The sequence below is a fragment of the Protopterus annectens genome, chromosome 9.part0 (assembly GCF_019279795.1).
Source record: "Protopterus annectens isolate FY-2018-M chromosome 9.part0, PAN1.0, whole genome shotgun sequence".
Lineage (NCBI taxonomy): Eukaryota > Metazoa > Chordata > Ceratodontiformes > Protopteridae > Protopterus > Protopterus annectens.
This window is the reverse complement of record NC_056743.1, coordinates 65,906,781-65,934,737: the sequence shown is the minus strand read 5'-3', so window position 1 is coordinate 65,934,737 and position 27,957 is coordinate 65,906,781. Positions and strand designations below refer to the sequence as shown.

Here is a 27,957-nt window from a genome sequence, read left to right as displayed (position 1 = left end):
TGTGACAGCCCTGCTGTGTTTAACTGATGACATTCTGTTAAATGCAAACAAAAGCAAACTTACAGGACCATTATTTGTTGACCTCACCAAAGCATTTGCTCGTATTGACCACACCCTTCTCTTAAACAAACTTGGAGAAAAAGTATTAGTGCAGTTAGCTCAGTCTGGTCTAACGACTTCTTCACAAGTAGACACTCAAAAAACAGCCGTTGTTTCTCACACTCAGAGGAAGGTCCTGTGAGTAAAGAAGTACTAAAGGGACCCGTTCTTGCTGCCCTGCTATTCTCCATGTTCATTAGTAAATCCCCGTACGACCTTCCCCAGCTTCCTCTCATCCTGTGTGCAGATGACATGGTGATCTACAGTTTACATCAGCCACTCTCACACATTCAGTCCCAACTGCAGTCAGACTTGGGTGCTGTCCATCAATGGCTAATGATCATTAGCAAGTACCACAACAAAAAAACAAAACCTGGTTTTTGGAACACCTCAAAAGTATGCCCTTACCTCTAACAGCATTAACAGCACAGTAACATCTGCTTGATTCAAAGAAATTGGAATTTGGCTGGATCAAGTCACTGAACTTTCAAACCAACACAGGAAAAATAGGGTCAGAATTTATCTTTATTTTCTGGAATGAAAAAAAAATGTCCTTACCTCTCACCCCCGCAAGAACAGCAAGGGAATCCTACTCTCCCAGATAGAATGTGGACTCCCCATTATTGTTGTCACCTCCAGGAAAAACACCACAACCCTGCAAATCTTGTCATCGAAGACCTTTAGGGAAATGGGCCACTTTTGAGCTACTACATATTAACATCTTTTGCTTCCTGGAAAAGTAATACCCATTCTGGAAGTCAGCACTGTCTGTCCCAAAGTTGCACAGGAGGTTTTGAGTGCTGTTTTTAAAAATTATTTTGCTTTTTATCCAGCCAGCGAACTTTGTAAACTTTATTAAGTCAGATTTTAAATGATAAAGGTATACATATATTTACAAGAAAGGAAGTAAACCGTGGTAACATTTTTATTGTTGTTTTCATGCAGTATGCATGTGTTTTGTAGGTTTTATAGGTTTAGAGTTGATTACTAAGCTAACATCTCCCAGGAACGTTAAGCATAGCCATGTTTTTCAAACTTATCTGACGAGCTTTGATACCATGTGAGGTCAAGCATTTACAGGCTGCCTCTGTGTTTTAGAGACATAGGTGCCAGACCATAGGATAAATTTAAATGTCCATTGATTCAAACTATGGTTAAATTGGGCTAGGGAAGAACTCTGCTTCACATGGATGAGAAACCTGTTCCAGAGAAGGGTAGTCTTTGAGATACGTGTCCTTGCAGCATGTCCTATTTATTTTGCATACATGGTTGAATCCCCCAGATTGGGTAATTCTGATCCTTTGTACAGATCCTATATCCCAGCTCCAAAGAATCATTAATTTAGTTACAACCATTTACATCCCCAATATTTCTGACAAAGTACCCTGCAGGGAATTTTCAAAATCTGCCAATTTGTTGCATTTTCAGAAACATATTTACAATTACCTCCCTCTTTCTTTCCCATTTCATCTGCAGCATTTGCTGTTTACCTGAGGAAAAATTCTCGGAAATCTGCTTGGGGTATAAAAATACCTATACAAATACTTCCAAGCAAGAGTAATAAACCTTTTGGCTTTTTGCATTAATTAGGATTCATGTACATGTTGTCCCATTGTTCCTTTGTAAATTGCCTTTCCTGTCTCTCTCCAATATTTTCTGTATTCTGTTATCAGTCTCTGGTAGGGAAGGCAGTCTCTAGTCTGCAGTCCAAACTTCTGTTTAGCCTCATTCCACTCTATTACCTCACCATGTCACCATCTATAGTGCTTTGCTTACAATACCTTGGTTCATTTGCTAATTTTTTCCTCTAGTAGGTGTCAACCTCTTGTAGACAGTTTTCTATAACCTTTCCTGCAGTTAACCCTGTTGGTAAAATCTCCTTTCCTCATATCTCTGTGTTGGCTTAGCTCTTAGAATGCTTTCTTGTAATTCATGAATATGTTTTGCATGATTGCTATTTTCCATAAGAACTTGTATTGAAAATCACACCCTCTCCTTGTTTCTCAAACTCCTCACGTTTCCTCATTATGCCTTTCTACTTTGATTTATAACCTACAGCTTGTGTTACATGTATGAGTGTTAACTGTGTAGGTCTAAAATTTCTCTTTAAACTGGGTAATCCTTTAAACTGCCTTTTTCTCTGGGGAGAGTCAAACTGACCCCCTTAAATTATGATCTTTTCCCCTTGCTTTTAACCACTATTGACATGTATTTCACCTTCTGGGATGCTTGTTTTACATAATTCATAGTTGCTGATGTTTGGCTTTTAATCCATACTTTGTATCTGTACCTGTCTGTCAAGAATAGCTACATTCCTTTTGCAGGAATAGTGACACAGCTATCACTTACATCACTGGGTTTTGAATACATCACCAGAACAGCAGTTCATTCTAGCCAAAGATCAGTCTCAAGTTATTTCCCTTGTTTGGTATTACAGTAGGTCTTCAGAAACTGAATGTGTTGCCATTTTGGCATGTTTGGTGTGTAGGCAATAACATTCGACTCTTTAGAGGCATGAACCTTATTACTACCAGACAGAGCTTCTACACTTGCTTGCAGCAGTTCCCTTCAGAAATGAAAAACTTTGTTTTCTTCAGCTTTTCAAGTATTGTACCTTCTGGATGCTTGTTTACAACCATTTTAGCCCCATTGTGTTTGTGTGTTAGTTATCGTTAGTGATGTATAGTTCGTGTGGATACACATCACAGCTGCAAGCACCAGCCTGTCACCCTTTCAGAGGAGTGCGGGTTGATTCTAAACCAGTGGCTGCAATCTATGCATTTGTTAAGGGTAATGTTGTTTTTGGCACTGCTGAATACAAATGCAGATGAGGAACCTATTTAGGGGCACAAATTTGCAAACCTTTGGAAAGCACAGTAGAATAATATTATAGCAGTGAGTAAGCTTAACTACCTTAGAGACTCTTGAGAAGGTCTTGTTCTTTGAGAGAATGAGGTATATTGATGTCAGGCAGACAAGAATGCTGCATGAAAAAAAACATGAGACACATAAATTCATGAGGCTCACATTTCAGGATTGTGAAAATCTTGCCTGATGTAACACGTATTCGGGTTTCAGTGATGCACTTGTCTGACAGTAATCATAAGTATATATTGCAGCAGTATAAAATGATATTTGCTTAATCAGTTCAGATCCTGTATAGCAACATGTTTATTTATTTTGTTTGTTTGTTCCCTCCTGCTGAACGTGTGGTGAGAGATCTGCTCTTTGCATATTGTCACTTATTTATTCTTTTTGGGGGGTAAAGTTGGAAAGCTGACTATCCCAAGGCATCACACATCAGAGAAAGTTTTCATGTATGCTTTTTCCTATTGTTTTGCCTGTTTAGGTTCAGGATGTTTAATAGTTAGTGCCAGTTTGGGAAATAGACACATGTTTGTATGTCCATACAGTGATGGGGATGTCCGCATTCTTGCTGTCTTCCAGAAAGAGGATTCCAGCCATCACAGAAGTAGGTACATAACAGATGAGAGTAGACAAGTGGCCATTATCTACTCAGATCTTCCCCTTTCTTGCTGGACATCTTTAAACTGTTGGTCAGACCTAAGTTGTTGCAAACAGACTCCGTCTGTACCATCAAGACTTTTACACTTCCCAGGACAATATTACCATCTTTTCATTATGTTGCTTGATTCTAGACATGATGAGGCATAGAAAAGGATGCATTCATTAGATATGTGGTTTGGAGCCTTTCTGGTAAAATGTACTTAACCTTCCTTATCTGTAATGGATACAGATGTTCTTCATCTCACATTGCTGCAGTCCTTACATATGGGGTAGTCCGCTGTCCTCGGTCGGCCCGAATACCAAAGTATTAGGCTGACGTCGGTCATGGGCGCTCAGATCTGACATCAGAGCGTCAGGGTATAAAAGCGCATGACCGACGTCATATCCTCAGTCTTTTTTGCCGCATGGTCCAATGCAGAAGCAGCGTTGCAAGTGCCGTTCGGCGTTCTGAAATTTTCTTATTCTGAGTTTCAGACCGAAACCAAGTTGGGCTAAGTACCCCGTTGGGGAATATTTTTGTGTTTTCTTGCCTCAGTTAATTCCGGATGTCAGAAAAAGTGAATAATTGTATTTCTTGTGGGAAACAGATACCGCATAGGGATTATCACTCTCTTTGCATTCCTTGTTTGGGACCGGACCACGACGTAGTCGGGTGTCGGTTTTGTGCTAGGTTTAATAAGCGCACTATAAAAAGAAGGTTAGATTGTGCTAGGTTAGTCTTTGGTAAGCGGTGTAATTATAATATGCCGTCGGATCCTCCGGCCCGCTTCCAAGAAGCGCAAAGACAAATCCTTGAAACCTAGACAGGTTGATTCGTCCGTTTCGGACGCCGGTCCTGCAGAAACTACAGTGGAGCAGGTGGAGCCGGCTGAAGTTTCGGTTGAGTCTCAGGGGGAAACTTTGATTTTGCAGGATGTGGTCTCACAGGAGTCAGGTCATGCTGAAGGGGCCTCTCAAGTTTCTGTTCTCCCTTCTATGCCTAAGGTGGTTAGGCCTTCTGCTACTCTTTCTAAGGCTTCTTCTAAGGGCAGGTCTGTTTTGCCTTCCTCTGGTGTCCCTCCAGGTACTTCAGGGTCTGTGCCTAAAAAGCACATGCTTAAAATGGCAGAAGATTTGATTACTTTAATTAGAGGTTCTATGCCCCCTCCTGATAAGAGGCCCAGGGTGGAGCCAGAGTTGGAAAGTTTGGAGCAGGCCTCAGATGACTCAGACTCTTCTGCTGAAGATATTCAAGATTTTCCCCCTTATTCGCATTCTGATGCAGAGGATTCCACTCCTTCTGCTTCTCCTCCAGAGGATTTTTCATTTTCAGAAACTCTGCATTCCATGAGGGAGCATTTTAAGTGGGAAGGACATGATTTCTCTGATTCACGGAAGCGGCTTAGGGAATTCTTGTTTTTACCACAGCATAGACCCTTGGCTATACCTCCTGTTTTGGATGTTGTTCAAGATGTTTTCTCGGAGGCTTCCCTTAATCCAGATTCTTTGCCTCCTGCGCCAGTTAAACCGGACAGGTATTACAGGGTGCCTGAGGCTCATAAATATTTGTATAAGAGTCCTAGGGCGGACCCAGAAACTATTAGTCAGGGGCCTAAGGGTGTTAGAGCTTCTGTTGTAAAGAATCCGGTTCCTCTAGATAAGGAAGCTAGAGCTTTGGATAGATGGGGTAAGAAGGTGTATACCTCTTCTACTTTAGCAATGAGGGCTTTAAATTGCCAGTTTCATATGTTGAAATATCAGAATTTCCTCCTTTCTCAGCTAAAATCTAAAGTGGATGCTTTGGCAGAGGGCATAGAGTGTAAAGAATTGCAGGATTTAGTACATGTCTCTGAAGAGGTGGGTAAGCATTCTTTGCAGTGTGGTTTTGATGCTGTACAGGCCTCTTCTAGGGTGGCTGCCACTGGTTCAGTTCTTCGTAGGCACGCCTGGCTTAAGGATCAGAATTTGTCCGAGCATGTTAAAACTAGAATTCTGGATGCCCCTTTACAGTCTGAAGTTTTGTTTGGTCCCCTGTGGAGTCGGTTTTGAAGAAAATGGAAGACAAGGCTAAGTCCATGCAGACTGTTAAAGATTTTTGCAGGTGCAACCTCCAAAGTTTAGTAGAAATTGGCCTACTAAGGGGTGGACCTACCCTTCTTCTGATTCTCAGTCTAGGGGTAGATCTAGACGTGGCAGGGGCAGAGCTCACAGTACATTCAGGCCTAGAACTTGGAGTTCACCTGCACAATCTGCAGGTGAGGGCAGGGGCCAGTCCTTTCGTAAACAGGCCCAATGACCTGCATTTTCAGCTGCCAGATTCTTCTTCCCTGGCAGCTCCTTTGGGAGGAAAGTTAGCACTCTTCAAGCAAAACTGGCTTTTAGTCACCCAGGACAAATGGGTATTGGACATTATAAACCGAGGCTACAAGTTCTATTTCCATACATTGCCTCCTTTCAAAGGCATGCCAGACATTCCTCCTCGGCAAAGGATAGAGGCTCACAAGCAGATTTCTTTACTTCTTCAAATAGGAGCTATACAGCCAGTTCCTCTGTCAGAAGTGGGACTAGGATTTTATTCTCGCCTGTTTCTAGTACCAAAGAAAGGGAACACGTGGAGACCAATTTTGGATTTATCTATCCTCAACACTTATCTGGACATTCCAAAGTTCAAAATGCTGACGTTACAACAGCTTTTACCTCTGTTGGGAAAAGATCACTGGATGGTAACTCTGGATCTCAAAGAGGCTTATCTTCATGTTCCTATCAGGCCCAGTTGCAGGAGGTACCTGCGTTTTGGCTGGAAATTTACATTATCAGTTCTCTGCATTGCCCTTTGGCTTATCTACTGCCCAGAGTGTTCACAAAGGTTCTGGCTCCAGTGATAGCCTTTTTCAGGTTAAGAGGAATACAGATTTATCCTTATTTGGACGATTGCCTGATTATTGCACAACACAAAGACGAACTTCTGCATCATCTACAGTATGTGATGGTAGTGTTAAGATGCCTAGGGTATTCTGTGAACGAAACAAAGTCCAGTCTAGTACCCTCTCAGGACATGTGCTTTCTGGGTGTGAGACTGAATACAGCTTCCCAGATGGCCTTTTTGACCCCGGACAAACAAAGAAGCCTTTCTCTTTATTTCCATCAAATGTCTCTACAGTCCAGGCTGACTGCAAGGACAGTCCTTCAAGCCTTGGGGTTCATGGCATCTTGTATTCTGGTGCTTCCCAATGCCAAACTGCATATGAGGAAGCTTCAATGGTATCTCAAAATGTATGGACACAACACTGCCAAGATCTAGACACTGTCATTCAGATAATACCTTGCATTCAGAAAGAATTTTTGTGGTGGGCTCAGGAATGTCACCTAAACAAGGGACTCTCTGTGACCCGACCAGAGGCGAGTCAGATTCTAACGACAGATGCCTCGGACAAGGCTTGGGGAGCACACCTCAATGGAAAATGGGTGCAAGACACGTGGCCTGTCAGACTTCAACATTTGCATATCAACTTGAAGGAGATGTTAGCAGTCCAATTTGCATTGATGGCTTTCAAGGATTTACTTCACCCAGGACAGGTGTTGATTCAAACAGACAACACTACTGTCATGTGGTACATCAACAAGCAAGGGGGAACCCATTCGTACCCTCTTTTCAGGCAAGCGATGATTTTGTGGGAGACTGCTCTCAGTTTACACCTCAATCTTCAGGCAAGGTTTCTACCAGGAGCACAGAACTCCTTAGCGGATGTGTTGAGCAGACAAATTGTGGATCCTCACGAGTGGAAACTGGATCCTCATGTGTTTCAAAAGTTGACAGTGTTATGGGGGACTCCAGACCTAGATCTGTTCGCTTCTCCACTAAATTACCAGTTGCCAAAGTTTTGCACAAAAATGTTTCATCCCACAGCTTGGAAGGTGGATGCTCTGTCATTCAGTTGGAGCAGTCTTCATGTCTATGCCTTTCCACCTCTGCCTCTCATTCCCAAGGTACTCCTGAAGGCCAGAATAGACAAGCCATCCATGATTCTGATAGCGCTGGATTGGCCTCGACAGCACTGGTACCCACTAATGAGGAGTTTGGTACGGGAGCCTCCATGGCCTCTGCCTTTGATTCCGCATCTTTTGTCTCAGGAGGGCAATCACTTCCTCAATGTCAAGATTCAGTCTCTGCATCTCACAGCCTGGCATATTCTGTTTTAGACCCTGGAGGGTCTCAGCTTCCACAACAAGTTTTGAATGTTATTTTGGAGGCCAGAAGGCCTAGTACAAGGAAAGTTTACGCTGATAAATGGAGGAGTTTTTTCTTTGGAGCAAAGCGAAGGACTTTGATGTTTCCAAGCCTGATTTAAGTGTTTCTCTTCAATATCTTACTGAGTTATTGGACAAGGGTTTGTCTTTCTCCTCGATAAAGGTTCATGCTGCAGCCATTTCTGCTCACTATGACTGTGACCCTCCTTTATTTTCCCATCCTTTGTTTAAGCAATTTCTTAGAGGGGCAAAGAACATAAGACCCCCACGTAGAGCTCCTACTACTGCTTGGGATCTCAATTTTGTGTTGGAAAAGCTTACTCTACATCCTTTTGAGCCTGCAGCTACTGCCGAGTTAAAGTATTTATCATGGAAGACTGCTTTTTTGTTGGCCATTACCTCTGCAAGAAGGGTTTCTGAATTACAGGCCCTTATGGCAGTGGAACCTTTCCTGATTTTTCATAAGGATAGGGTATCTTTGCGTACTAATCCTTCCTTTATGCCTAAAGTGGTTTCTAGTGTGGCCTTGAACCAAACTGTTCATTTGCCTACTTTTTATGCAAACCCCCAAAATAAAGGGGAGAAGATTTTGCATACTTTGGATATACACAGGCAGTTACGTTATTATTTGAGCAGAACCAAGGGGTTCAGGCAGTCTCAGCAGTTGTTTGTTTCTTTTGCTTTGGGTTCTCAGGGAAAACCTGTTTCAAAACAAACTATTTCTAAATGGATTGGGTTTTGTATTTCTTTCTGTTATTCCCATCATGGTAAGGAGATTCCGGCTGGAATCAGACCTCATTCCACTAGAGCTACTGCCACTTCTACTGCCTTTCTAAGGGGTAGCTACAAAGATATTTTGGAAGCAGCCACTTGGAGTTCAGTACATACTTTTTCCAAGCATTACCACCTTCCTCTTTATTCTAAGTCTAGGGCTGGATTTGCCACTGCAATATTACAGGGCATTTTAGCAGCCCCTAATGCTTTATGATTTTGCCATCCTCCCTTTACCTCTGCTTTGGGATTCTACCCATATGTAAGGACTGCAGCAATGTGAGATGAAGAACATAGTACAGTTTTGTACCTACCATAAATGTAGTTGTTCGAAGATCCACATTGCTGCAGTCCAATTTACCCTCCCACCTTCCCCTCTGTAGTTTGGCATGGTTATATGGTTTGGGTGATGGTTGTTGTTGGGCATGTTTTTGGGAGGTATCCTGTTTTTGGGCTATGGCCTTTCTTTTTAGGGCCTTCTGACATCTGGGGCAAGAAAAGACTGAGGATATGACGTCGGTCATGCGCTTTTATACCCTGACGCTCTGATGTCAGATCTGAGCACCCATGACCGACGTCAGCCTAATACTTTGGTATTCGGGCCGACCGAGGACAGCGGACTACCCCGTATGTAAAGACTGCAGCAATGTGGATCTTCGAACATCTACATTTATGGTAGGTACAAAACTGTACTTTTTCTTGAAAGATGGAGCAAATTTGGTTTGGCTAGCCCCTTACAGGTCTTTTTATTTATTTATTTTTAATAAACGTTTGTTAAATCAGAGTTAATAGTGAAACAGGTACATACATTTTAATAGAAAAGAAAACAGGGCATAGTAATATTTTCTTTCTTTTCTTGAAAAATATACAAATTTCTGTTTTAACAATTATCATTGACTCCAGCACCAGATAAATGGCCATACATTCTTGACTTTCTGTATTGTGGTCTTTGTGCAGAATATGAGATGGTTGCCAGTACTGAAGTCAGCTCTTTGTTGGGGGCAGAATGAGTGAATCATTGTACCATCTGAGATTAAAATCAGTAAACCTCAAGGCGTGGGGGCTAGAGGCAGTATTACAGGGAAGTTGTAACATCTTCTAGGACTAAATGGTGAAGTCCATAAAGAAAGAAAAACATTGATATAGACCTCACTGAGTAGAATACTTTGTTGTTGCATGAGTGGGTAAATAAGTGCTTATTTTCTTTTTCATTTGCCATTGAAGATGTTGATGTCTGCATGCGTGCATCCATTCCTCAGCTTCCACTTCGTTAAAGTGCATGAAACAGCCACTTCCAGATGAAATGTAGTATGGGCTAGGCCTGTTTGTGTCAGACTTTGCATGAGTTCTGCATTTGCTCCCGTTTTAGTCTGGAACCAGATTTCATTACAGGAAATCATAGCCTTCCACTTTTCAGGCACATAGTGAGTAGCAAGCCTTTTAATACTTCTGCAACAAACTCTGAGCTTGTAGGCAGTGTAAAGGGAAGAGCAATTCATTTTCCTTCTTATGAGATGTTTTTGACCTAGGTCCCATCTGCCTGAGTTGGTGGTAGCTCAGGTGGATGTAAAAGATCCCATGGCAAGAGAAAGGGAAATTCCCAGTGCCCTAGCCAAATTCCTCCAGTAGCATAAATACCAACTCTGGTCTGCCCTGAAAATAACCTACTAGCCGAGTGGGACTAACCCTGTCAACAACGGATTAAAAAAAAAAAAAAAAAAAAGTAAAAACATAAACTCATCACTTTCTGTGAGGGTAGAGTTTCTCCCAAGGACAAACCCATGATCGAGTACTGTTGTACTATGACAGATTGAAGTAATTGTCAGTCAGTCACTTGCAACCACTTCAGAGTACACCACCAGGGATGAAATCCTCCTGCATCTCCCATGGAAACATTTGCTAGCCACGTGCAATCCTGACAGTCAAACTTGTCGTGCTTCTCCACTCGGTGACTAGAGGCAGATGTTTTGCAATCCACCAGGGAATAACTGCTATCTCATTTAATCCATTGTCTCACCCCTAAAAACTGAACTTAACACAAGCTGCTGACAAACATGGCAGATTTGACTATAAAAGTAGTCCTAGCAAATATTATTTAAAATAGCTTTGAAGCAACCTCATATAATCACTATGCATGTACTCATTGACTGCAATTACTGCAGTGCCTATGCTGTGTATTACCAAAAAAAAAAAAAAAAAAAAAAAGTAAACTTATAAGTTGAAAACATGGGCCATGTACTAAACAGATTCTTGGTCATCTAAAACTTATTTCAGAATTGATGCAGCTACTGGGCAACAGTGAAATTACTGCATGGTTAGTAGTTGCATAGCTGCAACAACATGTACAGGCTAGTAAACTTTAGAAATACAACAGATGTTGTACTAAGAGTCATTTAAGACAAAAAGTTGTCTGGCTTTGTATGATTTATTCATGTCTGGGTCCTTTAGACTAAACCTCAACAGACATAACTTCAGTCCTCCAGATCACACACACACACACACACACACGCGCTCGTGCACACACACACAAAACCATAGAATAGTCCTATATTAACTTTAACCAGTCAGTATGTCTCAGCAGATGTCCCTCCTACATCACCATGAGGATGTGCCATGAGAGTGCATGCTAATGTTTGTTTGGTTAGATAATAGTTTCCCCCCATTGAAACGCTATCCCTCTCAAGAGGTATTGTGGCTTTGTGCACCCTCCTGGGCATGTATGCCAGTACTCCCATGCCTTTGCTAACAAGAACCTGAGTTACTAATCAAGGTCACTGTGAACTGGTTAACAGGGCTTTATCTTTTTATGTGACTGGTACTGCCTAATGATATTAATTCTTTGTTTTGGTGTAAAAAAACAAGGCTGGATGAAAAAAGACCTAGAGAAGTCTGAAATATTGAATTAAAATGTGCATTTCTTTTTGCTCTGGCAAGTACATGGCATCCTTATCTGTGGCTCTCAAGGATTGTTTTGTGAAATCTCTGGCCATGTTTGCTGCCTTGCTCAAGACTGCCATTATTAAAGGGTTTGCAGTAACTACTGCCTTATCCTCATTTCAAAGTCTTTGACTGCAAAACTTGTTCTCCTGGTCATTCGTGGTGCTTCTCTTCCTTCTTAACCTGAGGAGGTGAGAATTAGATTTGGGTACCCACCACCACCCCTAGACTGATGTATATATGACTGGAAGGATTTTATTTTTATCTCACCTTTAATAATTAGAGTACACTTGTTATGCAGCACATGTAACGGAGGCAGTTAGTTGTATAAATGCTTTCAGATGTGCATTCCCAGCTTTCTCCTCAAGCCTAGGTAGCTGTATCATATCCATTGCTGCGTTTTGCAGTTCTGTAGAGAATTCTGTTTTGCTGATAGAAGCCCACTTCTGTGCCCAGAGTAAGGATAGCTGTCCATCTTCTGCATGATTCTCTCGTCTTGTTGTACCCCGTAGTTCCTGGGCTGCTGTGCAGACCTAGACCCACTGATACACAGTCAGGACAACAGTATCTGCACCTGTGAGCCTACTTTGAGAGTTCACCTCTTGTTGTTTACTGTGGCTACTGTACCCTCTGCACTTCTCTGTCACAGTAATCACCTCACTGTTAAGATGCTAACAGTTGTGTGCTGCACTCACTTTAGCAGTGGATCTCTTAAGAGTGTTTTCATGCAGCACATACCATTATTTCTACCCCCTCCCTCCACCGCCCAGTTCAGATTGCAGTGCGATTCTGGCAGGGAATTCGTTTGACACAAGCACTCGTAAATATTCTGTATTTCAGAGGACATCTTTGGTTGGAGCTCTTGTTTTTATTTTTGGAATGGGGGGGTTATGATTACTTCAGATGGAATGCAGTTAATCCTATATATTGAAGTTAATGACTTCAGCGTGTCTCCCTTTTTGAAATAAATGTTTCCACTAATGATTTAAAATGTTTTGTTTGAAGTCAAGACAGTGACTCACAGCACAGCAGTTATGTGGTCTTGTGATGTTTGTGAAATTCATTGCAGTTAAACTCATTCCTATCATGAGGTTTGTGTTTGAGGTTTTGCATTAAGTGCATCTATCCATGCACAGTCCTGTGCCCTTTCAGGTCTGTCTCATTTATTAGTCATAAGCATATATCCCTTGTTCTTGTTACCGCTGTGCGTACTTGGTCTGAATTAAAGTTAATGACCCTGAATATTGCATACCTTTCCTATTTTTTTTTTTTTTTTTTTTTTTATCAACAGTTCCTGCTAGTTTTTCTTTTACACTGCTTAAATATCCTGAAATGTAGCATTGTTTTCACTCATGGATCTATTTTTCTTTAAAACAAGCATAACTGTATCAGAACATTCCAGACTAGGTTGTACACTTAATAACATGTGTGTGTTGGGGGCGGACCCAGCATTGAGTTTTGGAGTCCTCTTCACCATTCATCATTTGGCTTCTTTTTCCTGTAAGTTCCCAGACCAAAGGGCAGACGTGTTGGTGACGTTACATGTTGTGGCATTAGATGCTAATGAGATAAACTTCAGTTATGCCCGCTCCTTTGTTTTATTTCTTGCAAAGTTCAGACACAATACTTGCAGTCTTCAGTAAAAATTCCTGCATTTGCATGCCCTTTTGGCTTGCATTTTTATAGGTGTCGAAACTTAACCAAATCCTGTATCAGATGGCTGAAAGAAACTTCCTACAGAATTGCTGTGAATGCTCTGTTGATATCAAATGCTGTGTTGATGTGTAAAAGATGTGGCAAAGATTCTTTGTTACTCATTCTTTGGACTGGATGGGGCTGGATACTCACAGTGGTGCATGCAAGTATTGCATAGACTCTTGATCTTTGCAGGGCGATGGACCAATCCTTATTAGTAAGGACTGCATTTCATTCTAGTCTGCCATACCAGAAGTGGGCAGGAAGCTTATGAAAGGTACAACCCTATTTGCCACCTGAGGGATTGTATCCAAAGGTAGTCACACAACGTGTCTGCTGGTTCATTGTCATAACTTGGTGTTGAGTCCATTCAACCCAATTTAAGCTACTGTTTCCTTAGCTCACCAAGTCAAGATTGTAGTACTTGGAATCAGTCCATCTCCCAGGACTTTTCCAGTTCCAGATGAGGTGAATTCACTGGGTAAGCCCATTGCAGGTCCCTAGCACAAGTGTGAGAGATCAGACAAGTATTTAGATCACAAAATGCAGCTTAAGTCATTTTGTTGGATATTTTCACACTTGGGTATTTCACTTTAATGCTTGAGGCAAGCCCGGCACATAATCTACCCATGAGTATAGTGCTTGTAGAATGCATGATTTTGCATATGGATACCAGTCTGCCAAACACCCACTGCATGCTTATCACAGAGTCTCATTCATGTGATTCCTACTCTTTTTTTTTTTTTTTAAGACCTTTTAGAGAACATCAGGCTTTCTCCCCTTTAAGCACCCAGGGACTGGTCTGTTGGTGGCAAGATCCTCATCCATCCATCCACAACCCCTTTCTTCCATTTTTATACATGGAGTCGGGGTGTCACTTTAACACTGATGGGTCTCTAGAGCCAGGATTCACACCACCGGGTGGTTAGCCCTACCACAGTAGTTCGCCAATACCAGACATTCACACATGCACATCTATGGACAATTTAGAGTGTCCAGTCTTCAGAATGTGGGAAGAAACTGGAGCACCCAGAGGAAATTCATACGAAAACTGGGAGGACATCATTATTGAGATGTTTTTCAGCCCTCCCTCATACAAAGCTCTTCACAAAAGTTACTGGTTGGGTCTTCCTACCTGTGTCATACTTTTTCTAAAAGGTACCCTCTATTTTTTGGTTCCTATCGCATAGTCGAACTTGTACAAGTTCGAACCTTATATGGTTGAGACCATAAGTTTGAACTTGTACAAGGTCAAAACTTTCAATGGAAATCTCTGTAAGGAGAGGTTTCCATTCTGTTGAATGAGGTGCGATCTCGGAGTTGGTATATTTAAGTAGCGAGGGATGTGGGGGGGTGCAGGGGGGCTTGCCCTCCTGCTTACAACAGTTTATTTCGTTTTTCCTTTTTTCCTTTTTTTATTCATAGTCGAAGTTTTGTAACTTCGAACAGAGTGGTTCGTACATTTCATGTTTGAAGTTATAAAACTTCGACTATGTGATATAGACCCTCTATTTTTGTCCCCACCAGAGGTTCTGGAACCAGCCTGGCTTATTAATTTTCTGAGTCCTTTCACTAATGAATTCTTGCATGTCTTGGCTTGTATACCCTTCCCTTAACTCCCTTTCCGCTGTTGGACAATGCTGATCATACTGTCTTTGAAGTCAGCGTTTTGAAGATCTTATCTTGCAATTCTGAACTCAACTACACTCAGCTTCGGCAACCTCCTAAAGAAGGTGGATGTCCATATATTGGCTTCTAGTTAGAGAGATTTGTTATCTAAGCATGTCAGGGTTTACTGTTTGTTCTCAGTGGGTCTTTGGTGGTTCCAGAGACTATAGTCTTTCTCTCTCCTCACCTGTCCAACAAAGGATTCCTGAGCCCATGACAGATCCAAGGTGAATTATTCTTTCACACTGTGGCATAGACCCTCAGCTGTACATCATGTATGCTGAAAGTCCTTTATAGTAGAACTAGTGCTACAAAGTCTTCAGGCCTTCCTGGAGTCTGGGCTGTTGCAGGTTGTGTAGATGCTGTGGTCTGGGCTGAGGCTCAGCTGTTTTTCTTCTGGGTGCTTCATTTAAGGTCAAGAGTTCTTTTGCCAGGCCTTGCAGTCTCTGGCTGATATTGTCCTTGGGAGGATGTAGGCCCCTTCTCAGGGAGATTTTGCCTTATTCTATTCTTTTTTCCAAAAAATCAAGGCCTTGTCATCACCCTATGCATGAGGCTAAGCAGCCCCACTTGTCATACATCTCAGTCTCTCAGCTCAAGAAATCTGGGCAAAACCTAAAATAATGGGGTTCAGAGGCCTAAAAATGGAGACCGATTCTAAATATTGCTCTTATAAACTTCGAAGGTTGTTGGAATAATAGGCTGTATGTTAGTATGCATTTTCTGAAGGATATGAAGTCTGAAACTCAAATGTAACATTATTTAATGACTTCAGTCTGCAGTGAGTTGTCAGAAAACCACATATTTTATGAGGAACAGACCAAAAATATGAGGGAAAATCTAGACCTTCTGCAAAAATGTGGACAGTTGAGTGGAATGCCACATGTTCTGTCGTTTTTGTCTGGCCAGAAACCCCTGGGGGTCCAAGATGCAAACTCCCGTGGAGTGTAGAGTCTTTGAGTCTCTACCCCATTCTGCAGGAATGAGATGAATGCATCATCCGTTATTTCATATTTTACTTTCCCCATACTTGGAGTTCTTTGGGACCCTAATCCTTCCCTGATTGAGGATCATCCCTGCCAAGGTGAAGTGATTTTTTTGGAGGTCTCACTATCCTGAGCGTAACTAAATGTTGCCTTCGAGAACTAAAGTCTGAAAAGATTGACATTTCTGTGCACCCCTTATAGGGTGATCAGCTACAAGTCCATGTTTGTTGTGTGGGTCATTGTTGCAGTACTACGTACTACTGGGACTTTTACAGCAGAAGGCCTGTTTTCCAGAATTTACCACCTTCCTTGTCCTTGCAGGTCATATGCCTACAGTAGTCCTAATACATCATACATTTTCAGTAAAAAAAACAGGGGGTGCTTGTGCCTTCTTAAGATCTTTCATGCTGTAGGTACAATCTGTATAATGATTTATGCTACATGTGTTTATTTGTCTGACAGTACTGCATCTTTGGAAGCCTCTGGCATTAACCTTAGAGAAGATGTCAAGGCTTCAGAGCTAGGCACATCCTCCTGAGCCAAAGACCTTCAATGAGAGGTTGGTTCAGATTTCGTCTTGCAGGTGTCAGTAGTGTTATTTCAGGGCAGGAGTAGGAGGGCAGAACTCCCTTGGTATTTGTTGGGGAAGATGTCAGATTTTGGAAAGTGAAGGAAGGCCAGGATCACCTGTCAATAGACCCAGGTTTCTGAGATGATCCCAAGATCAAGAGGACTCCTTTTTTCAAACATAGGACATCCACCATCAGTTGCATAATTTTCCCTTTCCTGTCAGCATAGTGTATAGCTCCAGTCCTTAATGTATTTGTGCAGCTGGTGGTGGTGGAAGCTCAGATATCTGTTGTGTGATTTGTTTAATGGTGCATACATTGGTATTTGTTGTTATGGGCATTCATAATGAGCTAGGTTCATATTGGTGTAAGTTCCTGTGTGTGATTTGAAGGCTTTTCAGAGGTATGACCAGACTGTTTCTAGGACGTGTCTGGAAACTCTGTGTGTATGGATGACAAAGAGTTGTGATAGAGTGGCAAATACTAGCATGCCTTGTACAAAGCCACCATGTGCATAGGTATAGTGGTTTGATAGCAGCTTTGTGGTGTAGGTACAATGAAGGCCTCTTTTGAGAATGTGGAACATCATTTTGTATTCCATCCATTGCTGCAGAATGTATAGCTACTATTCCTGTTGTATTCCATTAGTGACCTTTTCCTTTAAAGACTTCTAACTGGATGGCATTTGTAATAATGCACTGTATAGACTTTACTTGTCAAGTGGATATCCATAAATGCTCACCTAACCTGTAACATTTGTCTGAATTTCCAAACTGTATATTCTGAAGTATTTCTATGGACTGAATAAATTCCTGGTGAGAGAAATGGGTAGAGAAAACATGAAAGTGAAAAGAAATATCACTAGCTTTTAAAAAAATAATCAAAATAAAAGGGCCCACCGGGATTAGAGATGAGAGTGAACTGTACAACTTAGAATCCTGTATTGTGTATTAATAGTTCATTTACGAGTTTGGTGAGAGTTTTACTCCTTGTTTGATCAGGGGAATCCACAGAGTAGTGATCGGCTTAATACCTGCTGAGAAACGTGGTTTAACAACATAGTACAGTAAAAGTTTAAATATGCATACAAAATGGCAGCACAGTACTCTGTACACGTTATGTAGTAATATAGTATTTCAGGAATGCTTTTTGTTGATTGTAGAAGTAAGGTAGAGTTGAATATGTCATGCCTTTTTTTTCATTCACAGATTCTTGGTGCTGTGATCCTTGGATTTGGCTTATGGATTGTACTGGACAAAGCAAGTTTCATCTCAGTTGTACGTAAGTAAGGTTCCAATTTTCTTTATTTCCATCTTATTCAGAAGATTGTAGTCAGGTGACAAGGTCACAATTAAATTGTATTATTCTGCCTTCCTTGTGTCCTCAATGTGCAGTAATTTGAAAATCACTTGCTTGTTTTATACCCCTGATGACCTGACATCATGGAAGAAGGGACAGCAATCAACGCAGGACCCAAGACTTTGTTAATGAGGCCAACTGAGGGCAACCTGCCAGCAGATAACCCAAATGTAATGACTGCAACAGTGAATGCACTCTAACATCTACATTTATGGTAAGTGTACACAACTGTACTTTTTTGGCATTGAGCTTGAGGCCATGGCTTTGACACCAGTCATCTGTCTCAGTGAGGCCCTTTTGTAGGATGTCCACATCATTAGAAGTTTTGATTATGGCTCCTAGTTTGCAGTCATCTGCGAACTTCATCAGCCAAAGACCTTCTGTGTTAGCCTGTACTTCTGAGAAGTCGATAAACAGGAGAGCACCCAGGACTGAACCCTGTGGTACTCCACTTGTCACTGGTCTGAAGTTGGATTTGAAGTCTGCTACTTTCACAGTGTGGGTTCTGTCAGTGAGCCAGCTGGCAACCCATCTTGTGACATAGGGATTTATATCTAGTTTAGTGAGTTTATCTATAATTCCAGAGTGGGGGATGGTGTTGAAAGCCTTGGCAAGATCTCGATAGACTGTGTGAACCACCTTGCCCTCATCTACAGCTTTGGTGACCACTTTGAAGAAGTCTATTAGGTTTAGGAGACATGATCTGCCTTTTACAAACCCAAACTGGGTGGGGTCTAAAGTTTGGAGATTACCAATGTCATTGTTTATAAGTTCCATGATGATACATTCCATAGCCTTGCAGACCAGGCTCGTCAGGCCGTGATGGCTCCCCCTTTGTGGAGTGGGATAACTGTGCGCCATTCAGTGGGCACAAAGCTTGAGGTGAGGCTATGATTGAACATGGTACTTGGTGGGGTGCCAGTTCATTCTGTAGTTTGTGTAGAACGCAGCCTGGGATGTTGTCAGGTCCCACGGATGCTGTGTTCTTGGCTTTGGAGAGTGTGGTTTTTACCTGTGCAGCCGTCATTACAGGAACTTTGCAATCTTCCGGTGTAGCGATGGGCCCTTTAGGGGGTGAGAGGGGAGTAAAGTTAGCACTGAACCTATCTGCCAGGATGTTGGCAATATCAGTTGGTTCTGTATATTTAGTGCCATTGTGCTGTAACTCAGAGCAGACCTGAGTATTGCCATTGAGATTCTTGACATAGCTATAGAATGCTTTGTGGTAGTCTTTAGAATGAGTAGCAATTTTGTTTCTGTAGCTAGCTTTGGAGGATTTTATGAGGGATCTCAGCTTTTTACTGAGGCTGACCAAGGGAGTTCCTCCAGTCATGGGATTTTACTCTTTTATGCAACAGTTTTTCTTCTGTTGTAGAGTTTGTTTATGGCAGGAGACCACCAGATCCTTTCTATCTTATTCTGTTATTACTACTTGTCCCACATGGCTGTTAAGTGTCTTTTTAATGACTGCTAACATACTCTCACCATAATGATATAATATCCTTAATTTGCCTTACTGTACCCCTTGCCCCCCACTCATTCCTTTTTCTTTTCCCTACTTTTAGGTTCTTTACCCCTCCTTAATCTCCAAAATGTTCATCTCCTTCTCTGTTTTTCATCTATATCATTCTTCATTTTTGCCTCTTCTTTCTTTTCTTTTTAATAACAATGTTATTTATGGTTACACTTCAGAAGATGGAATGGCTGAAATATCGAAGAACATATGGTCGAGACCATATGATCGATATTTCAGAAGTTCGAACTTCTGAAATATCGAAGAAAATATGGTCGAGATCATATGATCGATATTTCAGAAGTTCGAACTTCTGAAATTGTAAAAAAAAAAAAAAAATTAAAAGAAGACGTTACTGCAAGGGGGCTGTGCCCCCCCCCCCTTACTTAAATATACCAACTCAGAGATCTTGCTACAGCAGGGAATAGGAAAAATTTCCCGTTACGTGCTGTATTGTCAGTGTAGTGCGATCTCAGAGTTAGTATATTTAAGTAGGGGGGGCATAGCCCCCCCATATGGGTGCATGGGGACTTGCCCCCCCTGCAGTAACGTCATCTTTTTTTTTTTTTATACAATTTCAGAAAATCGATCTTCTGAAATATCGATCATATGGTCTCGACCATATATTCTTCAATATTTCAGCTGTTCAATCTTCTGAAGTGTAACCGTTATTTATATATCCAGATTTTTTTCTCATATCTTTGATGTTTTCCTCATAAAATTTTTGTTTTTGTGAAATCATTGGCAAATCATTGTGGATTGAAGTCAGAAAATAATGACAAATATTTGAGTTTCAATCTTCATACTCTTCAGAAAATTCATGCTAGTGTACAGCCTATTATTCTATCAATTTTCTTAGTTGGTAAGAGCAGTATTTCAAAAATGTCCTTATTTTTGGCCCTTTGTCCCCCCATTATTTATGACTTTATGTAGAGTTCTTGCTGTAAGATGTTGAGAGGAATGTTTGTTTTATACTTCACATCCTTCAGAACATGTACCGTTACACAAACCCCTGGTAATTCTAGTACATTTCTATAGGGCATATATATCAAATGTATTTCTATTTCTGGGTCATTGTCCCAGCATTTTGTTGGCCTTTGTCCAGCTGTCTTGCACTAAGCAATTTGAGAGCTGTATGTGAAGCCCTGGTGATCACTGTGTCATTCCACACAAAACCACAGATCGTACGTGCTCTGCTTTACACAGGATTGCTATCTGTACTCATGTACAACGTTTCCTGAAATGTTGCTTAAACACAGCACGTGGAATGAATATGCAATGAGCACTGCTGCTCACCGTGTACCACCACATACACATGTAAGCTGTGTGTAGGCGTTGCACGAAGCCTACCCAGAGTTTATTGAATCCCATGGATAATTTTCACACAAGTAGAACTTTTTGTTTACAGTTGGAGTTTGGCATAATGGTCAATTATAAACACAAGGTGCAGGGTTTAATTCTCATCATTAAGAAAAATTGGCTAGGCTTAAATGGACTACAAGGGCAGCTAGCCTAGTATTCACACATGAACAGACCTTATAAACTACGATACCTAAAACCTCAAAGGACCTGGCCCACAGCAGCTTGCCTTTATCAAGGGAAAATCCTGCCGAAGGACTTGGTTAACTTTTTTGAGGGAGTTACAAAGGCTGTTGACAGTGGTCATGCCATTCACACAGAGTATGTTGAGCTATTCAAGCCATTTGACACCATGCCCCATGTTGAATTGTAAGTAAGCATAGCAACTTAAAAATGCATCCCCACCTGCTAATATGGATAGCAAACTATCTAAAAGACAGCCCATACAATGTAAGTGGAAGGTGCCGTATCAGAAAGTATAAGTTTTGTTCCCCTGGGGTCAGAGTAGGGACCCCTTATTTTCAGCCATTATCTTTTTTATCTACAGGCAGGAAGCAAAGATCTCTGGCTAAGTTGTAGGTGACTGCAACCTGTGAGTTATTGCCAAGCCCCCCTCTAATATCCTAACACTTCAGCAACAACTTACATAAGTAACTGGTGTACTGAAAATGTGTTGAAATGAAATGCAAAAAAACAAAAAGTGCAATACTGTCATACTTGGTAGGCACCCCCCCCCCCAGCATATATCATCAACAAAGAAAAATGTTGTTAGCGACCTTCGATTATGGGTCATTAGTTCCATTTTTAATTATCATGTGACAACAGTAGTCAGAAAATCTTTGTTTAGCACAGCTAATTTCCAATGGAATATTATTCAGAAATAGAGACATCAATGATTCTTTATAGTCAGCATTAATTAGGTCAATTAATAAACATATTGCCCCTTTTGGGAGGTACCTCACTAGAAATGTCAAACAACTAGGGAGACTCCAGACATTTCTAAGTAAAGAAATCATGTGGTTAAACACAATGAGCTACTCCCATCTTGTCCGACAAGGTAAAAATAACAAACAAAAAAAATCTCATCTAAAACTGCAACAAGCTGCTTGCCATTAACGTAAGAAGCAGTTTGCTGCATGTAAATCACCAGGTGTGTAAGCGCTTCATTCATAAATGCCAATACACAGATATAGAATTATTTTACTTCTGAAAATGCATGTTGATTCACATTTTATTTGTTGATCAACATCCCTAATAGTTAAATATTTAAAAGGTATGCCTGGCTATCCTTGATTATTTATGTTATCTGTAATCCTTGGAGATAAGAGGTTGAGAGAGAAGCTTACATTTTTCAAGCTCCACTAAGGTTTGCCCACACTATAGGTTAGACTGTCCAATGCAGTGATTCCTAAATCCTGGAATAAATAAAAGGCAGTGAGTGACATTGGGTTTCTGAAGAGCCGTTCAGCCTATTCTCTTCAGGCATCATTGCAAGAAGTGTCTCTATTGTAACCAGAAGAAATAGTTGCAAGCTGTCTGGCAGAAATGTCTCAATACTAAAGGGGTTATATTTCCTGAAAGAGGTTTCACTGCAATAGTTTATTTTACAGGTTTGGAACATGAACCCCATTACAGAAGGACAGTCTGCAACAATTTATTCAGGTCTTTTAAGGGAGATTTACTATTTTAATGCACTAGAATATTGTTCAGAATACTTATTTTTCTCAACTGTCCCTGATTTAGTCTCATGTTTTCGTCCTGTCCCTCCTGCTAAATCACTGAGAATTACACCCAGTTAATAATGCTACACAAGTTTTGTGCCTCTTATTCAGAAAATGCAGGATGATGCAAAGCCCGTTGTTTTATTTAACATTTCAAGAAAATTGGAGTATTTATTTAAAGTTTGTTCCTAATTGCCGAGCAGAGAAGTTGGCAGCTATGAATGTGATTGGTGCAGAACAATAAACACAGTACCGAAAATGCTGCTAAGGTTTTTGTTACTGCATCCCAATTTAGAGCTGTGAAGGAATTGATAAGTAGACAACATTACATTAGAATGCCGATATCTCTGCCAAAATATTACCGCATAAAATATTCTTTTAACATTTAACAATATATTAAAAAAAAGGTGGAGAAGGTGTGTGTGATGACATCACACTGTGGGTGGTCTTCCCTTGCCAGACTGAGAGCAGGACGCTCTTGAAACAAAAACAGTGAAGTTACTCTAAGAGAAAGCAGAAAACTGCAGATGTTCTCTGTGTTTCACTGTTGCAGTCGTCACACTTGGGTTATCTGCCTGCAAGTAGTGCTCAGTCGGCCCAAATACCAGAGTCTTGGGATTTCTGCATTGGATGCGGTCGCCTCTTCCATGACATCAGGTCATCAGGGGTATAAAACAGGCAGCCAACGCCATTACATCAGCTTTTCTTGCCATGCTAGAGCCCGAAGCAGAAGCAGTTGGCAAGTGCCGGTCAGCTGCTACCTGAAATTTTTGTTTTTCGAGTTTCAAACCTGAAGTCTTCTAAAGCTAAGTAACCCTGTTGGGGATCCTTTTTTCTTGCTCTAACCGATGTCAGAAAAAGTTAACAATTGCCTTGCCTGTGGAAAGCAAATACCCCACAGAGATTTTCATTCTTACTGCGTCACCTGTTTAGGCCCAGACCGCAACGTTCCTCACTGTCGGTTTTGTGCCTTGTTAAACGCCCGAACTATTTTTCGTTTGGCTATCTTTGTCGCTAAATTCTTTTCCTCTCATTCTCTGTATTCAGAAATGGCTTTGATAAGCCATCCGACTACCGATCTTCCAAAAAAGCGTAAGGATGAAGACAGACCGCATAGGTCCAAAACTGCTGACGACGCTTCCGTTAAGCTAGTTGCCAATCTGCCGGTACTCAGTGAGGCACTTTCGCAGCCCCTGATACCCGTTTCTGCAGATTCGCAGGCCTCTCCTGAGACTCATTTGGAGTCCGGTATGCTACGAGATGCTTGTTCGTTTATGGAACCTGTGGATGTCACTACCTTGGATGGGTCTGGAGCCGCTTTGCAGGCACCGGCTTCTGAGGGTGCATTCAGACCTTCTGATGTTTGCATTAAACCGACTACTTCATTTCTGACTAAAACTACTGAGTTTCTCAGGCCCAGAGTTCGTACTGCGCCTAGGAAATTGACGGCCAAAGTGCATTCTCAAGTTCCTATGCCACAGAAACAAATGCATAGAATGGCTGAAGACCTTATTACTTTAATTAGGGGAAGCCAGCCTTCCCCTCTAAAAGACCAAGAATAGATTTCCCCTCTGATTCTACAGACCATGAGTCTGATGACTGACCCCTCTGATTACCAGGACATACCCTTATCTACCTATGAGGATTCATATGCAGAGGATTCCATACCCTATGCCTCCCCTCCAGAGGACTTTTCTTTCGGTGAAACCTTGCATACCCTAAGAGAGCATTTCCCTTGGGAATCCCAGGACTACCCACAGTCCAAAAAGAGACACTGAGAATTTTTAGACTTGCCTCAGCACAGGTCTCTAGCTATACCCCCTGTCCTGGATGTTGTAGATGATGTCTTTATGGAATCCCATCTTACCCTTGATACTTTACCACCAGCTCCTAGAAAGTCTGACAGGTACTATGGAGTACCTGACTCTCACAAATTTCTCTTTAAAAATCCCACTGCGGATCCAGAGACCATTTCCCAGGGACCTAAAGGTATTAAGGCTACTACAGCCAAAAACCCTACCCCTTCGGACAGGGATTCTAGGGCTTTAGACAGATGGGGTAAGAAGGTATATACCTCTGCAACTCTTGCCATTAGGGCTTTAAATTGCCAGTTTCACATGTTGAAGTACCAGCAGCATATTATGGAACTAATTAAACAAAAAATGTTGATTCCTGATTGTGCAGAAAATAAAGATTTACAAGACTTAATGCATTCTGCAAACCAAGTTGGTAAACATACTTTGCAGTGTGATTTTGATGCATTAAAAGCATCTTGCAGGGATGCTGTCACTGGGTCTGTTCTGAGAAGGCATGCTTGGCTGAAGGAACAAATCTTGCCAGACCATGTCAAAGCAAGCGTAGTAGATGCTCCATTAAACCTTGAATGTTTGGCTCAAAAGCATAAGTTATTAAAAAGATGGTGGAATAAGCTAAATCTATGCAAATGGTTAAAGATTTCTTACAGGTACAGCTACCTAGATTTGGTAGGCATTGGTCTTCTAAAAACTGTTCCTTTCCAGTCCCTCCCAGACCTTCTCAGTCCAAGCCCAGGGGCAACAGACCACAAAAACTACAGTTTCAGGGTATGCACATATCTAAACAATGGAGTGCTCCCACCTCAAAAACATGGAGTGGTAAGCCACCCCATATGGAAAAAGTTCACAATGACTTGTCTTTCAGCCTTCCCAGCCATGCCCAAACACTGGCACCCCTAGGAGGGAAACTCACCCTGAATGCAAAAAGCTGGGAGTACATTACTCAGGACCGCTGGGTCTTAAACATTGTATCCCAGGGATACAGATTCTATTTCCACTCACTGCCAACCCCAAGCAGGTTGCCAGACCTTCCTCCAAACCAGTGGGCAGAGGCCCAAAAGCAAATACTTTCTCTCCTCAGTATCAGGGTTATTCAACCTGTTCCAACAGATCAAAGAGGACAGGATTTCTACTCCAGACTTTTTCTGGTGCCCAGAAAAGGGAATTATTGGTGCCCTATCCTGGATCTGTCAGTTCTCAACACCTTTCTGGCGGTGCCAAAATTCAAAATGCTTACACTCCAGCAGCTGCTTCCTATGATAGCCAAGGACTCCTGGCTAGTCACCCTAGACTTAAAAGAAACTTATCTGCACATCCCCATAAGGGAATCTTGCAGGAAATATCTGTTTCATGGCAGGCTCTATACACTATCAGTTCTCTGCACTTCCCTGTGGCTTATCTACTGTGCCCAGGGTATTCACAAAGTGCCTGGCTCCAGCCATTGCATACTGCAGGCAGAGAAATATTCAAATTTACCCTTACTTGGACAATTGTCTGATTCAGGCAGACAGTCAGGAATTGCTACTTCAGCACCTGATATATATGTTTATAGAGAGACTCCTAACCTCTCTGGGTTATACCATCAACAAAAAGAAATCAAATCTGGTACCCAGCCAAAAGATTGTATTCCTGGGAGCAAGCTTGAACACAACTTCCCAGATGGCATTCCTCACTCCAGAAAAGCAGTTTTTTTGACAAATTACTTCAAACTACTGGCCACCAAAACTCAGCTATCTGCAAGAAAAATACTGCAAGCCCTAGGGTTCATGGCCTCATGCATTCTCCTAATTCCCTATGCAAGACTGCATATGAGGAAACTTCAGTGGTACTTAAGACTCTGGTGTCAACATTAACAGGACCTGGAAACAGTGATTCCCATCATTCCTTGCCTAAGGACAGAGTTCCTTTGGTGGGCAGAGGCTTGCAACCACAACAAGGGACTCTTTCACTCAACCCCTTGCCACCCAAACCCTGACAACAGACTCATCAGACTATGCACGGGGAGCTCACATGGCAGGAAAATGCATTCAAGGCAAATGGAGCCAAGGACAAATTCAGCTGCATATCAATCAAAAAGAAATGTTAGCTGTACAGAATGCACTGACGGCCTTCAAATACCTTATTCATCCAGGACAACTCTTGATAAAGGCAGACAACACCACAGTTAAGTGGTACATAAGCAGGGGAGAACTCATTCCTACCCACTCTGCTGGTTAGCTATGGCTCTGTGAAACGCAGCCTTGAGCAATCAAGTGCAACTGCAAGCTCAATTCCTGCCAAGCAAATAAAATTCACTGGCAGACGACTTAAGCAGAAATCTACTGGACCCACACGAGTGGAAACTGGATCCCAACTCATTCAAACTTCTAATCCACAGGTGGGGGACACCAGAGGTGGACCTCTTTGCTTCCCGCCAAAACCATCAATTGAGCAAATATTGCACCAGAACTCCCCACAGTCAAGCATGGAGAGTGGATGCTCTATCCTTTACATGGGAAAACCTCTCAATTTATACCTTTCCCCCTCTGCCCCTCCTCTCAAAAGTACTACTCGAGATCAAACAGGACAGGCCAAGGACATTCCTTATTGCACCAGACTGGCCACGCCAGCACTGGTACCCATTCCTACGCAGTCTGACAGCAGTGCCACCCTGGCATATACATCAGACCCCCCTCTCTGCTGTCCCAGCAGGAGGGACAGATTTTGCATCCTCAGCTGCAAACCCTGAACCTTGCAGCCTGGCTTATTCCGTGAATACATCACCAGTAACCCTCAGCAAACAGGTGCTGGATGTCATCCTTGAAGCCAGGAAGCCTAGTACGAGGAAATCCTATTCATAAAAATGGAAAAGATACTGTTCTTGGAACCAGTCTCAAGGTAAGGACACAGCCGTGCCCACCTGACCTCAAATCCTAGATTATCTAACAGAGCTGCTCCACAAAGGCCTATCCTTTGCATCAATTAAGATTCATGCCTCTGCCATCTCAGCTCATTGCAATACTGAGCCACCCCTCTTCTCTCACCCTCTGATAAAACAGTTCCTGAGAGGCGCTAACAATTTAAGACCCCCGAGGAGAGCTCCCTCACCTGCCTGGGACCTTAAATTTGTACTGGAGAAGCTCACACTTCCCCCCTTTGAGCCTGCTGCTACAGCAGAGTTAAAATTCCTCTCTTGGAAAGCAGCCTTACTTCTAGCCATCACTTCAGCAAGAAGAGTGTCTGCGTTACAGGCTGTTATGGCTGCGGAACCCTTCATTATTTTCCATGCGGATAGGGTTTCTCTCAGGACTAACCCATCATTTATGCCCAATGTGGTATCCAGTGTGGCTTTAAACCAAGCCGTCCATTTACCAACCTTTTTTCCTAATCCTCAGAATGAAGGGGAAAGGATCCACCATTCCTTGGACGTGCACAGACAGCTCAGGTTCTACCTTGACAGGACTAAGCCTTTCAGAAAAACTGAACAGCTGCTAGTCAGCTTTGCTGCAGGGGCAGAGGGCAAGGCCATTTTAAAGCAAGCCATTTCCAAATGTATAGCACACTGCATCCATTTTTGCTACAAATACCATGGAAAACATACCCCATAGGGGATCAAAACTCTTTCCACTAGGGCTACCTCAACTTCTACAACATTTCACAGGGGCATCCTGGAAGCTGCAACCTGGAGTTCTGTACACACCTTCACCAAGCATTACCACTTACCTGCCTTTT

General features: G+C 42.0%; 1 protein-coding gene across 1 annotated transcript in view; it reads left to right on the top strand.

Moving 5' to 3' along the window:
* The window catches only part of CD82 (CD82 molecule), a 1,552,457-nt gene that overhangs the window by 867,449 nt on the left and 657,051 nt on the right, over window positions 1-27,957 (top strand). The window contains exon 3 of the mRNA XM_044082558.1: window positions 17,689-17,761. Within this exon, the coding sequence (XP_043938493.1) occupies window positions 17,689-17,761 (73 nt within the window). The remainder of the gene's footprint in view (window positions 1-17,688; window positions 17,762-27,957) is intronic.